Source organism: Salvelinus alpinus, chromosome 2, assembly GCF_045679555.1.
Source record: "Salvelinus alpinus chromosome 2, SLU_Salpinus.1, whole genome shotgun sequence".
In the NCBI taxonomy this organism is placed as follows: domain Eukaryota; kingdom Metazoa; phylum Chordata; class Actinopteri; order Salmoniformes; family Salmonidae; genus Salvelinus; species Salvelinus alpinus.
The window spans coordinates 66,154,042-66,168,055 of NC_092087.1; the positions used below are offsets into that span (position 1 = coordinate 66,154,042).

Here is a 14,014-nt window from a genome sequence, read left to right on the forward strand (position 1 = left end):
TTCTGAGTGATGCTTATTTAGATACTTTCTAAAACATGGAATTATATTTCCCACCCATTTAGTCAATTCCTATTGGTTAAGAGCTATGACCCCTGACCTATTTCTTTCCTCTATCTCTATCCTTTTCTCTGCAGCTATAACAGTGGAACCTGTGTGGATGGAGATAACTGGTACCGGTGTGAGTGTGCTGCGGGATTCGCCGGACCAGACTGCAGGATTAGTGAGTATTAACCCTTTGCACCCCCCCATCCCCCTCACTATTCTTAAGCTGTGACAAAAGTCAGAGTTAAGTCGGGGCTAAATCGGGTTTAAGTCTTTTGGATTTGGTGATGCTTGTAGGACAACACAATGGAGGATGAGGCTTATAAGTTGGCTAGATAAGTTCACGCTGCTGTTAGCCCTTTGATCCAGTTAAAGAGAGCTCAGATGGAGAAGTTGATCACCTGCACTCATTCCCAATGATAACTTGACTACCCAGAGTTAGTCCAACTGTTAACTAGCACCAACAACTAGGATATAGTTTTGAATGTATTTGTTTTTTTATAATGAAGTTACAAAGCAGTATAATTAGCATAGTTGATTAGCATAGTTTGGGGTGGCAGGTAGCCTAGTGGTTAGAGTGTTGGACTAGTAACCGAAAGGTTGCAAGATCGAATCCCTGAGCTGACAAGGTAAAAAAATAAAATCTGTCGTTCTGCCCCTGAACAAGGCAGTTAATCCACTGTTCCTAGGCCGTCATTGAAAATAAGATTTTGTTCTTAACTGACTTGCCTAGTTAAATAAAGGTAAAATAAAAAATATATGTTTGTAATTAGCATAGTTTGGTCTGTGGCTCTGGGAAATATCAGTCTAAGCAAAATGGTTCCAAGACATCAGTCAGTCTGTTAGTCAGTAGGATAGATGGACCGATGGAAGTGATAGAAATAGAGTAGTACAACACATAACAGTTGCCAATCTTGTCCCCTCAGACATCAACGAGTGCCAGTCGTCGCCCTACGCGTTCGGCTCCACCTGCGTAGACGAGATCAACGGCTACCGCTGCCTGTGTCCACCAGGGAGAGCCGGCCCCAGATGCCAAGAAGGTAAGACCTCTACCCTTCATGTGTTCCTTTGGAGCCTAGGCTCGTACTGTCTTCACTAAATACATTTTCCATACATTCTGCCATGACATATTTTAGTCAGAAACTTGGTCTGAATTTTTGTTCCTTGTGCTATAGCTCTTTAGGTGCTGTTTACCTAACTATAAACAGGACATCAGATAAACAATGTATAAGTGCACGGTACAATAGCTTTATTACCATAACAATAACCTAAGTCTTAACAAGAGTCAATGTAAGTGTAAACGGTCAACCTGAATAAAACACATCTATGATTTTGGGCATCTATAGCAAATGTTTCAGGTTCAATCTTGAGAGACTAAAATGGCCGCCTCTTGCTTTGCAGTTACTGGGAGACCCTGTGTTGTCAACAGTCTGGTGGCTGTGGACGGGACCAAATGGGATGACGATTGCAACACCTGCCAGTGCCACAATGGGAAGGTCACCTGTACAAAGGTACGAAACCACAGGTTTTATGACAAGCTTTTTTTCTTTGTACCATATTAAATACCCATTGTGATGTGAGCTAACTATGCAATTAATGACCACAAATTACCACCACCACTGACCACAGTTAACCACGTTCCTGTCTCCCTCCAGACCTGGTGCGGTCCCAAATCCTGCCGGGTCCACAGTAAAAGTCACAGCGGTGGCGAGTGCCCAGTTGGTCAGACGTGTGTGCCCGTCCGGGACGAGCACTGTTTCGTCAAGCCATGCCCAAGCCAGGGCGAGTGCTGGTCGGCCTCCCACAGTCTCCCGCCCCATGCAAAGTGCCACCCCGAGAGCAACTGTGCCAACGTCACCTTCACCTTCAACAAGGACACCATGCCACAGGTGAGTTGGTGCAAGCCACATCATAGAAACATTTATTCAAACTTAAACTAGGAAGTCAATTTAACCAATGGCAAAACATTGTCACATCCAGTTTGGCAGTGTTTCGTATACCTTGGTAAGACTAGGAGCAGTATGCAGTTTTGGATAAATTGTGATTTTGATACTTGTGAACTTATACATTGAACCGTTTGACCTCTCTGTGTGTGTGTGGCAGGGCTTGACTGTTGAGCACATCTGCGGTGAGCTAAGGAGTCTGTATGTGGTGAGGAACCTCTCGTCGGAGTACTCAGTGTCCATGACATGCGAGCCATCAGCCACCGCCAACAACGAGATCAATGTAGCCATTGTAAATACCTTTTTGGCTCAAATTTTGCCCTCAATTCCATGATTATCAAGAACAAGCAAATGGCCGTTTTGAAACATTAGTCATTTAGCATACACTCTTATCCTAAGAATAACTACATTTGCACAATGATTAATTTGTCCTGTTTCTCACAGTATACTCACTATTATTTCAATGCGATTTATATGGAAGTTAGTTTACGTAGTTATTTTACTTGTATGAAGAACATAGAACTCAATTAGTTTTTATTTTTTAGTCAACGGAGGACCCCAGAAGAGGCAAGGCCCCTATCAAGGAGATCACGGACAAATTCATAGACCTGGTCAGCAAGCGAAACGGAAACGGCACTATCATCACAGCCATCGTTGAAGTCTGTGTCCAGAGGAGGCAGAGCCACAACCCCAATGGTGAGAGCACAGGCAGCCATTTATTGTTTTTGCAAAGACATTGACCTTCACTAGTGGTGGGATGTACCTAGGTTTGAAAAATTCCTGAACGTTTTTCAGAAATCCTGGTTGACGGATTTGGGGAATTTTGCAGTTGAAAATGTATGGGAAGAGGGAGAATATCACATTGCTGCTGCTGTCAACTTCTGCTTAGAGTATAGTTTTTGATATCCGAGTCTCCCTTGTTTGTTCTAGTCTTCGATAACTGATGCCTTCCCTCCCTCCCTTTCTCCTTCCAGCAGACTACTTGGTCCCCCTGCTGGTGTCCGTAGTCATCGTCGTCTGGCTCCTGGCTGTGGCCTCTGCGTTTATCTGGTGCCTCAAGCGGCGCCGGAAGCCCAGCACCCACACGGGTGTCAACACCCAGTCGACGTCCCCGGCGACGACCGCCGAAGACACCAACAACGCAGTCAACAACGTGCGTGAGCAGCTCAACCAGATCAAGAACCCCATCGATAAACACGGTCCGACCAACGGCCTACCCCCAGTTAAAGAACACCCCAACCACTATGAGGACAAGAACTCTCTTATCAACGCCAAAATTAGAACAAACAACTCAGACGTGGGTGGCCACCATTCGGATGACGAGGAGTCTGAGAAGAGGCTTCAGAAGGCTAGGTTCCCCAGGCAGACGCCGTATACTCTAGTGGACCGGGAGGACCGGAGCCCACAGCCACTCAGCACGGCCGGCAAACACCCCAACTGGACTAACAAACAGGATAACAGAGACTTGGAGTCGACGCAGAGCTTAAACCGAATGGAATTCATTGTATAGCGCACAGCTTGGCGACCTTGGCCCGACCACTTCAACCGGTTTATCATTGTTGGAAGGTCAACTGAGGGGTGCTCCAAAGTTGTTGATACTGTTGTCATATTTTTGAATCAAAAAGTTGTGATTTACCCTTCACAAAGAAGACAAATTTCCATGTGTTTAATTTATGTTTCGACAAGCTGGCTCACACTGGCAATAATGGTTGGCTGCGGTTTGGCTGGATTTCCGGGTGCTGCGTTTGCTTGCAGTCTTTTGCAAAACCAGTTAACTTCGAGGCGGCACTTCTGTAAATCGAGATATCGATGTACGTGTAAGAACATCTCTACGTTGTTCGGTAAGCTGCTGTCGAAGGCTTTTTGCAAGCTTTTTCCCCGGTAGTCTTGTGTACGATGAATATTAATGTGGGTTTAGCCTCGTAACTGGTTTTGTATTTGTACGTGCTTCCGCATCACCATACCACAGCAACTATCAAAAAATATTATTTATTTTTGTTTGGGGCAGGTTGAGTCTGTCAGTAGTTGCTGCCGATATGAAGAATTTGTGTCAATGTAGAATGTTGTATAGATCTGTAAATATTTTTTTTTATTAATCATTGTTTATATTTGATTTATTAACTTAATAATCAAGAGCCTTAAAATATAATTCCTTTTATTTATATGCATTGTTTAGATTTGAAGGTTTGACAGCTTTGTAAGCTTACAACTTCCTTATTTTTGAAAATATTGTTTCAATATATACAGTCGGGTCCAAAAGTATTTGGACATTGAATATTTTCGTTGTTTTGTACTTTGGATTTGAAATGATACTATGAGGTTAAAGTGCAGATGGTCGGTCAGCTTTAATTTGAGGATATTTTCATCGATATAAAAATTACCACTTTTTTTGTACATGGTCTACCCATTTCAAGGAACCAAAAGCATTTGGGCAAATCCACTTACAGTGGGGAGAACAAGTATTTGATACACTGCCGATTTTGCAGGTTTTCCTACTTACAAAGCATGTAGAGGTCTGTAATTATTATCATAGGTACACTTCAACTATGAGAGACGGAATCTAAAACAAAAATCCAGAAAATCACATTGTATGATTTTTAAGTAATTAATTTGCATTTTATTGCATGACATAAGTATTTGATACATCAGAAAAGCAGAACTTAATATTTGGTACAGAAACCATTGTTTGCAATTACAGAGATCATACGTTTCCTGTAGTTCTTGACTAGGTTTGCACACACTGCAGCAGGGATTTTGGCCCACTCCTCCCTACAGATCTTCTCCAGATCCTTCAGGTTTCGGGGCTGTCGCTGGGCAATACGGACTTTCAGCTCCCTCCAAAGATTTTCTATTGGGTTCAGGTCTGGAGACTGGCTAGGCCACTCCAGGACCTTGAGATGCTTCTTACGGAGCCACTCCTTAGTTGCCATGGCTGTGTGCTTCGTGTCGTTGTCATGCTGGAAGACCCAGCCACGACCCATCTTCAATGCTCTTACTGAGGGAAGGAGGCTGTTGGCCAAGATCTCGCGATACATGGCCCCATCCATCCTCCCCTCAATACGGTGCAGTCGTCCTGTCCCCTTTGCAGAAAAGCATCCCCAAAGAATGATGTTTCCACCTCCATGCTTCACGGTTGGGATGGTGTTCTTGGGGTTGTACTCATACTTCTTCTTCCTCCAAACACGGCGAGTGGAGTTAGACCAAAAAGCTCTATTTTTGTCTCATCAGACCACATGACCTTCTCCCATTCCTCCTCTGGATCATCCAGATGGTCATTGGCAAACTTCAGACAGGCCTGGACATGCACTGGCTTAAGCAGGGGGACCTTGCGTGCGCTGCAGGATTTTAATCCATGACGGCGTAGTGTGTTACTAATGGTTTTCTTTGAGACTGTGGTCCCAGCTCTCTTCAGGTCATTGACCAGGTCCTGCCGTGTAGTTCTGGGCTGATCCCTCACCTTCCTCATGATCATTGATGCCCCACGAGGTGAAATCTTGCATGGAGCCCCAGACCGAGGGTGATTGACCGTCATCTTGAACTTCTTCCATTTTCTAATAATTGCGCCAACAGTTGTTTCCTTCTCACCAAGCTGCTTGCCTATTGTCCTGTAGCCCATCCCAGCCTTGTGCAGGTCTACAATTTTATCCCTGATGTCCTTACACAGCTCTCTGGTCTTGGCCATTGTGGAGAGGTTGGAATCTGTTTGATTGTGTGTGGACAGGTGTCTTTTATACAGGTAACGAGTTCAAACAGGTGCAGTTAATACAGGTAATGAGTGGAGAACAGGAGGGCTTCTTAAAGAAAAACTAACAGGTCTGTGAGAGCCGGAATTCTTACTGGTTGGTAGGTGATCAAATACTTATGTCATGCAATAAAATGCTAATTAATTATTTAAAAATCATACAATGTGATTTTCTGGATTTTTGTTTTAGATTCCGTCTCTCACAGTTGAAGTGTACCTATGATAAAAATTACAGACCTCTACATGCTTTGTAAGTAGGAAAACCTGCAAAATCGGCAGTGTATCAAATACTTGTTCTCCCCACTGTATGTGTATTAAAGTTTAGTATTTGATCCCATATTCCTAGCACGCAATGACTACATCAAGGTTGTGACTCTACACACTTGTTGGATGTGGTTTCTGTTTGTTTCAGATGATTTTGTGCCCAATAGAATTGAGTGATAATGTCCCATGTGGCTCAGAGTATGGTGCTTGCAATGCCAGAGTTGTGGTTTCGATTCCCATGGGTGGACCGGTACAAAATAGTATGAAAATGTATGCACTCACTACTGTAAGTCGCTCTGGTTAAGAATGTCTGCTAAATGAATTAAATGTTAATGTAATGTCATTTTGGAGTCACTTTTCTTGTAAATAAGAATAGAATATGTTTCTGAACACTACATTTAATGTGGATGCTACTATGATTACAGATAATCCTGAAGGATGAGTGAGAAAGTTGGAGGAACAAAGATCATACCCCAAGACATGCGGACCTTTCACCATTACCAATAATGGGAGAATAGCATCTTTCGGGAGGGTATGATGTTGATGCCTCAAACTTTCTCACTCAATTTTTCACGATTCATTCATGATTTTCTGTAATCATGGTAGCATCCACATTAATGGATGGAAATACCCTCAAATTAAAGCTGACAGTCTAATTTAACCTCAGTCATTGTATAATTTCAAATCTAAAGTGCTGGAGTACAGAGCCAAAACATCATCAAAATGTTTCACTGTCCAAATACTTTTGGACCTCCACTTTGTTTCATAAATGCCAAAAGTGTTCTTGAAAGAATAGTTTATTTTTTAACAATTTAGATGGGCATTTTTGTCCCCCAAAAAACATGTTTTTGTACGACGTCTGTTTGAAACCATTTCTATGGTAGTTTTGCCAGGACTCTTTTGTAAGTACTTAAATGTAAGTGGGATGGCAGGGGAAAGGACAAAATAACATGGAGGATGATATTGCTCCTGCAGGGTCATTTGAAACAACTAAATGTGGCAGACTCATTGCTTTCCAATTAAATACTTTTAAGGGAACACATTTTTTTTTTTTTTGCTTGACGTTTGCATGTACAGCATAAAATAACGTTGTCAAGAACAAGGACCGGAAAAAAATATATTCCTAGATACTTTGGGAAAAATGTAACTGTTTTTGATGTATTTGTGATTACTTTGCATCTTATTTGCATATATGGTAATGAACTCTAATAAATGGTGGAATTGGTTTTGCGTGCCCTGGGTGGGTGGCGATTTCAATGGAATGGTCTGCAATGAGGAAACTCGGGTCAGCGGGCCATGCAAAACGAACTCGACCAATGAGATACTTGAAGAGAGGAGGTCCAATAATAACACTGTAGAACTGTCATGTGACACACAGCCGTTCTAGATCAGAGACCACAAGGCTGTAAACTTTTAATAGAATTTTTCGTTTGCCCTTAAGTTCATGATATAAGAGAAAGTATTTGTGTACATTTCACTTTAGTGTGTTAAGAACTTGAGAATTAAAGTATTTGGGGGGGGGCAGTTGTTCCTGGCAAGTCTTTGTTTTGTTTTGGAAAGTAATATTTATTAAAATATTTTGTACAAAAACAGATGAGTCTGTGTTTTCCATTGCTTTCTGAGGCAAAGGGTCTGTCTGGTGGCGTAAGTCGGCGGGTGTAGACTAGACGACATGCCGGGTGAGCTGCATTTGCTGTTGAGTGTCAAACAATGACGACTTTGTCTGAGGCTCGACCATCCCTGTCCTCTCTCACACATGCACGAACAGTCTCAGCAGACCCGTGAGAGAGTTTAAAAGGCCTGTACACAGCCCTAACCTGCGTGGGAACAAGCCTGTCTTTCACCTAAATAAACAGCATGAGACACTTGCAAATGCATTTATAGAGGAATCACTCCAAATGGGAAAAAAATAAGCAAGCTTTTTCCCCCCACTTGACTTTGAGATTTGTCTCTACCTATTACGCTGCGGTTGAAAAATGGGAAAGTAGCAATTGTGTTTTTATTTAAGCAATAAGGCACCAGGGGTTGTGGTATATGGCCAATATACCACGGCTAAGGGCTGTTCTTAGGCGCAATGCGGCGTGCCTGCATACAGCCATTAGCCATGGTATATTGGCCATATACCGCACAACCCCCGAGGTGCCTTATTGCTATTATAAACTGGTTTCCAACGTAATTAGAGCGGTAACAAGAAACGTTTTGTCATATTGGTGGTATAAAGTCTGATACACCACGACTGTCAGCCAATCAGCATTCAGGGCTCGAACCACCAAGTTTATAATTACAATTATACAAATGACACAAACTTTGTCATTGGGAGGAGAGGGATAGCCTACTTCTCATACAAAATGGAGTCTGACACTAGTGAGTCTTCAGGATTTTGAGATTATTTGGGGTATAAGCAGAGAATGTGGATGTTTATTCTTTTCGGGATTGCGGCCTCCCCTGTTTTTATTATTTTGGGATGCAAATCTTCAGAGTTCATCGTTCCCAACTCTCAAACTATGTCCCAAATGGCACGCTATTCCTTATATAGTGCACTGAAGTTTGTATTGCCTCTGTCTACTTAAGTAGTGCACGTTATAGGGAACAGGGTGCCGTTTGGGATGCACACTCTCCACCACTCTGGTCTCTCAGCTGACACCCAGCCAACGAATGCAAATTCCTCTCTCCCTGGTTTCTCAGCCAGTGGGAGACTCAGCAAAATGTGCTTTTATTGCCCCTGTCTCACTTTAAAGGGGGTGAGATTTGTGGGTGGTTGGGTGTGTATGTGTGTCTTTGTTTATGCATATTTGTTTGTGTGTCTATTTATGCTGCTGGTGTATGTATGTATGTATGAACGGAAGCTCTATCAAAACATTCATGACACACCCTACTACCCTGTCTTGTCCTCGGTCCCTATAGTCCTGTATAAAACCCGAGACAACCCAATTGATCCCATGTCTGATATTGACATTGGAAAACCCGTTTCATGGCTACTAGGTCATGAAATCAAAACCGCTCGGCTATAACCATTTCAAAGCCCCTTAAGAAAATCAAGCTAACATAGTTATGATCTGTAACATAGCACTCTGTGAACTTTCAACAAGGTATGTAGAAAGCGGATGTTTCCGGATTTCAAAGACACAGATTTTCAACCTATGTGGGGACTCTGCTCAGGTGTCGTTTTATGCTTGCTACATTAGGTTACACCAGGGTTTTTTTGTTTTTTTTAACTGTGTAGAAATGATAATGGACCTACAGTTTCTTGTCTATGTCCAGCTCGCTAATAATCACCCAAATGAAAGCTAGACAGTCAGGTAGCATTGAAAATAAAAATTAATATGGATAGATTTTGACGAGGAAATATAACCAATTCTCAATGCGGCCCTCTGGACCTCACTGAAGACTGAATGCGTCCCCCAGGGCAAAATGAGACACCCCTGCATTTACCGAGGTAAAGTAGGTTTTATATCAGACATTCAACAGACATTCGCCATTACCCTATTTAAACCAAATCAAATCATTTTATTTGTCACATGCGCCGAATACGAAAGGTGTAGACCTTACCGTGAAATGCTTACTTACAAGCCCTTAACCAACAATGCAGTTTTAAGAAAAATAAGAGTTAAGAAAATGTTTTTACTAAATAAACTTCAGTAAAAAATCAAAGAGCAACAATAAAATAACAATAACGAGGCTATATACAGGCGGTACCAGTACCGAGTCAATGTGCGGGGGTACAGGTTAGTCGAGAGAATTGGGGTAATATGTACATGTAGGTAGGGGTAAAGTGACTATGCATAGATAATAGATAATAAACTGCGAGTAGCAGCAGCTTAAAAAAAGTGGAGGTGGGGGGGCGTCAATGCAAATAGTCCGGGTAGCCATTTGATTAGCTGTTCAGCAGTCTTATGGCTTGGGGGTAGAAGCTGTTAAGAAGCCTTTTGGACCTAGACTTGGCGCTCCGGTACCGCTTGCCGTGCGGTACTAGAGAGAACAGTATATGACTAGAGTGGCTGGAGTCTTTGATCATTTTTAGGGCCTTCCTCCGACACTGCCTGGTATAGAGGTCCTGGATGGCAGGAAGCTTGGCCCCAGTGATGTACTGGGCCGTACGCATTACCCTCTGTAGCGCCTTGCGTCGGAGGCCGAGCAGTTGCCATACCATGCGGTGATGCAACCAGTCAGGATACTCTCGATGGTGCAGCTTTATAACATTTTGAGGATCTGAGGACCCATGCCAAATCTTTTCAGTCTCCTGATGGGGAATAAGCATTGTCGTGCCCTCTTCACGACTGTCTTGGTGTGTTTGGACCATGATAATTTGCTGGTGATGTGGATACCAAGAAATTTGAAGCTCTCAAGCTGCTCTACCACAGCCCCGTCGATGAGAATGGGGGCGTGCTTGGCCCTCCTTTTCCTGTAGTCCACGATCATCTCCTTTGTCTTGATCACATTGAGGGAGAGGTTGTTTTCCTGGCACCACACTTATAGGCTGTCTCATCGTTGTCGGTGAACAGGCCTACCACCGTTGTGTCGTCAGCAAACTTAATGATGGTGTTAGAGTAGCGCTTGGCCACGCAGTCATGGGTGAGAGAGTACAGAGAGTACATGGGTGAGAGAGTACAGAGAGTACAGGAGGGGACTAAGCACACACCCCTGAGGGGCCCCCGTGTTGATGATCAGCAAGGCAGATGTGTTATTGCCTACTCTTTCCACCTGGGGGCGGCCCGTCAAAAAGTCCAGGATCCAGTTGCAGAGGGAGGTGTTTAGTCCCAGGGTCCTTAGCTTAGTGATGGACTTTGAAGGCAGTATGGTGTTGAACGCTGAGCTTTAGTCAATGAACAACATACTCACGTAGGTGTTCCTTTTGTCCAGGTAGGAAAGGGCATTGTTGAGTGCAATAGAGATTGTGTCATCTATGGCTCTGTAAAGGCAGTATGCAAATTGGAGGGGCTCTAGGGTTTCTGGGATGATGGTGCTACTGTGAGCCATGACCAGCCTTTCAAAGCACTTCATGGCTACAGACGTGAGTGCTACGAGTTGGTAGTCATTTAGGCAGGTTACCTTGGTGTTCTTGGGCACAGAGACTATGGTGGTCTGTTTGAAACATGTAGGTATTACAGACTCGGCCAGGGACAGGTTGAAAATGTCAGTGGAGACACTTACCAGTTGGTCAGCGCATGCTCAGAGTACAAGTCCTGGTAATCTGTCTGGCCCTGCGGCCTTGTGAATATTGACCTGTTTAAAGGTCTTACATTGGCTACGGCGAGCGTGATCACACAGTCGTCCTGAACAGCTGGTGCTCTCATGCATGCTTCAGTGTTGCTTGCCTCGAAACGTGCATAGAAGTCATTTAGCTTGTCTGGTAGGCTTGTGTCACTGGGCAGCACGTAGATGGGCTTCCCTTTGTAGTCCGTAGTAGTTTGCAAACCCTGCCACATCCGACGAGCATCAGAGCCGGTGTAGTAGGATTCAATCTTAGTCCTGTATTTACGCTTTGCCTGTTTGATGGTTCGTCAGAGGGCATAGCGGGCTTTCTTATAAGCATCTGGGTTAGAGTCCCGCTCCTTGAAAGTGGCAGCTCTAACCTTTAGCTTAGTGCGGATGTTGCCTGTAATCCATGGCTTCTGGTTGGGGTATGTACGTACGGTCACTGTGGGGACCACGTCATCGATGCACTTATTGATGAAGCCGGCAACTGATGTGGTATACTCCTCAATGTCATCGGATGAGTCCCGGAACATATTCCAGTCTGTGCTAGCAAAACAGTTATTTAGCTTAGCATCTGCATCATCTGACCACTTCCGTATTGAGCAAGTCACTGGTACTTCCTGCTTAAATTGTTGCTTGTAAGCAGGAATCAGGAGGATAGAATTATGGTCAGATTTGCCAAATGGAGGGCGAGGGAGAGCTTTGTACCCATCTCTGTGTGTGGAGTAAAGGTGGTCTAGAGTTTTTTCCCCCCTCTTGTTGCACATGTAACATGCTGGTAGAAATGAGGTAAAATTTATTTACGTTTTGTGCCCCGCCTCCGGATAAGCATTTTCTTGTTTGCTTATGGCTTTATTCTGCTCATTGAGTGCGGTCTAAGTGCCAGCATCAGTTTGTGGTGGTAAATAGACAGCTACGAAAAATATAGATGAAAACTCTGTTGGTAAATAGTGTGGTCTCCAGTTTATCGTGAGATGAATGTCTCAGTAGGTAGGTTTCCATTCAATTGGCAACACATTTTCATGCAAACATTCTAAAATCTGCATAAAGAAAATTTGCAAATTTTGTGTTTCCACCAAACGGACTAGTTGCATATAAAAATCAGTGCGTGATCACGTAGTGCACACAAAATGTACTTTATCGCTTAGGTTTTCATGTACCAAATAAAAATCTAAAGTTCAATGTGTTTCCATCGCATTTTCAACTCTACGGATATTTTTGTAACGAAAACTGTTGCGTTAAATAGCAAATGTGCCTACTCTGGGCTTGGTACGTGCGCTCTAGGCAACAGTTTACAGATACAGGTAGTCTACATGATAAGATTATTATGGATTAGAGCGATACTTTTTTGGGGGGTCAAAAGTTGGTCAAGCATCGATCATCAAGTCAAGAGAAATGAGCATCAAGATCACCATGCACTTTCACTTTTGTAGCCTAGTAAACTGCATGGTTTCCCGAGTCATAGTGGGAGGACAACACAACATATCATTGTGTGACTCCAACTTTACTTCTATATGATGGTTATTATGTCAATATTTGTGCATAAAGGTGTTTCCAGACACAAAAAGATTCCACCATGTCGAGCGAAGGAATTATCTGTCGGCATTTATAAAATTGTACCGAAACTTCTTGTTTCCATCACAGCTGTCTGATTTTTTTTTTAAATGGTATGTATAAAAACTGTGGATGGAAATGTGGTTAGTGATGTGGTTAAATATTTTTATTTTTTTATTAATCTTTTAACTGCAATAACTTTCTTATTGATTGTTACAAAAACCTCAAATAAAATTTCAATGATAAGCAAAAAGCCTGGCCTACTTTTACAACCTACTCGCATAAAAACTGTGGATGGAAATGTGGTTAGTGATGTGGTTAATTATTTTTTAGTTTTTATTAATCTTTTAACTGCAATAACTTTCTTATTGATTGTTACAAAAACCTCAAATAAAATGTCAATGATAAGAAAAGCCGGGCCTACTTTTACAACCTTTGATTTGCATAAACAGTTAAGTGTTGATTTGATAGAAATAATGAAATCATATCAAATACATTTAGTGCAAATTTTGTAGAAATGGCCGGCCTACTTTTACAACCTTTGATTTGCATAAAAGTTTCATTTTTATTTGAGAAATGCATTTAAATCTCTTGTTTGCAAAAAAAAGCATAAATTGTCATAGAAACATCAAAACAAGTGATTTGATGGAAATAATCACATCATATAAAATTGCATTCAAATCTCTAATCTGCAATAACTTTTTCATGGATTGTCATAGAAACATCAAAGTAAATCCAAATTATTCAAACCCTCAATGGAACTGACGCACGTAATCATCCGCCTCAAAGGCCCTTATAGCAATTGCACTTTCACGCCAGTGAACTAAAACATTGGCTTGTGAAAGATCCATTGTAGTAATCAGAGGAATGGAAATTGTTGTCAACGTTTAAATAGGCTAATGGTGAAAGTCAGCTGAATGTCTGGTCTGTTTTACCTCGGTGGGTTACCGTTTGTGCGAAGCAAAATGCTGTTGTGGCTGTATTACCAACCTGGTCTCAGAGCATTTCGTATTATTCTGTATGTAAATCCGAGACCCTCCATTTAGTATGATAGTTTACATTTTGTATTTTATGTAATCATTTGTGGATGTCCATCACCCATTTCATATGATATGTAACAAATTTGTATTATATGTTACGAAATTGCAAAACGTACAATATGTCACGAATTTTTAAACATACTATATGTAATGATTTTGCAAAACGTATGATGTATTACGAATTCTAGCTAGGTGGCTAGATGGATAACGTTAGCTAGATGGCTAAGGTTAGC

The 14,014-nt window shown here is 42.3% G+C and overlaps 1 protein-coding gene across 3 annotated transcripts in view; it reads left to right on the plus strand.

Moving 5' to 3' along the window:
- LOC139566998 (protein jagged-1b-like) overlaps positions 1 to 4,022 on the plus strand; it is a 29,222-nt gene extending 25,200 nt beyond the window's left edge. For 2 of the 3 annotated variants that reach the window (XM_071388413.1, XM_071388422.1), the window contains exons 20-26: positions 135 to 220; positions 969 to 1,082; positions 1,444 to 1,553; positions 1,698 to 1,931; positions 2,146 to 2,277; positions 2,531 to 2,681; positions 2,960 to 4,022. In XM_071388413.1, coding sequence (XP_071244514.1) covers positions 135 to 220; positions 969 to 1,082; positions 1,444 to 1,553; positions 1,698 to 1,931; positions 2,146 to 2,277; positions 2,531 to 2,681; positions 2,960 to 3,495 — 1,363 coding nt within the window. In that variant the 3' untranslated portion in view covers positions 3,496 to 4,022. The remainder of the gene's footprint in view (positions 1 to 134; positions 221 to 968; positions 1,083 to 1,443; positions 1,554 to 1,697; positions 1,932 to 2,145; positions 2,278 to 2,530; positions 2,682 to 2,959) is intronic. The other variant, XM_071388429.1, reaches the window with a different exon arrangement.
- The last annotated feature ends 9,992 nt before the right edge of the window (positions 4,023 to 14,014 follow it).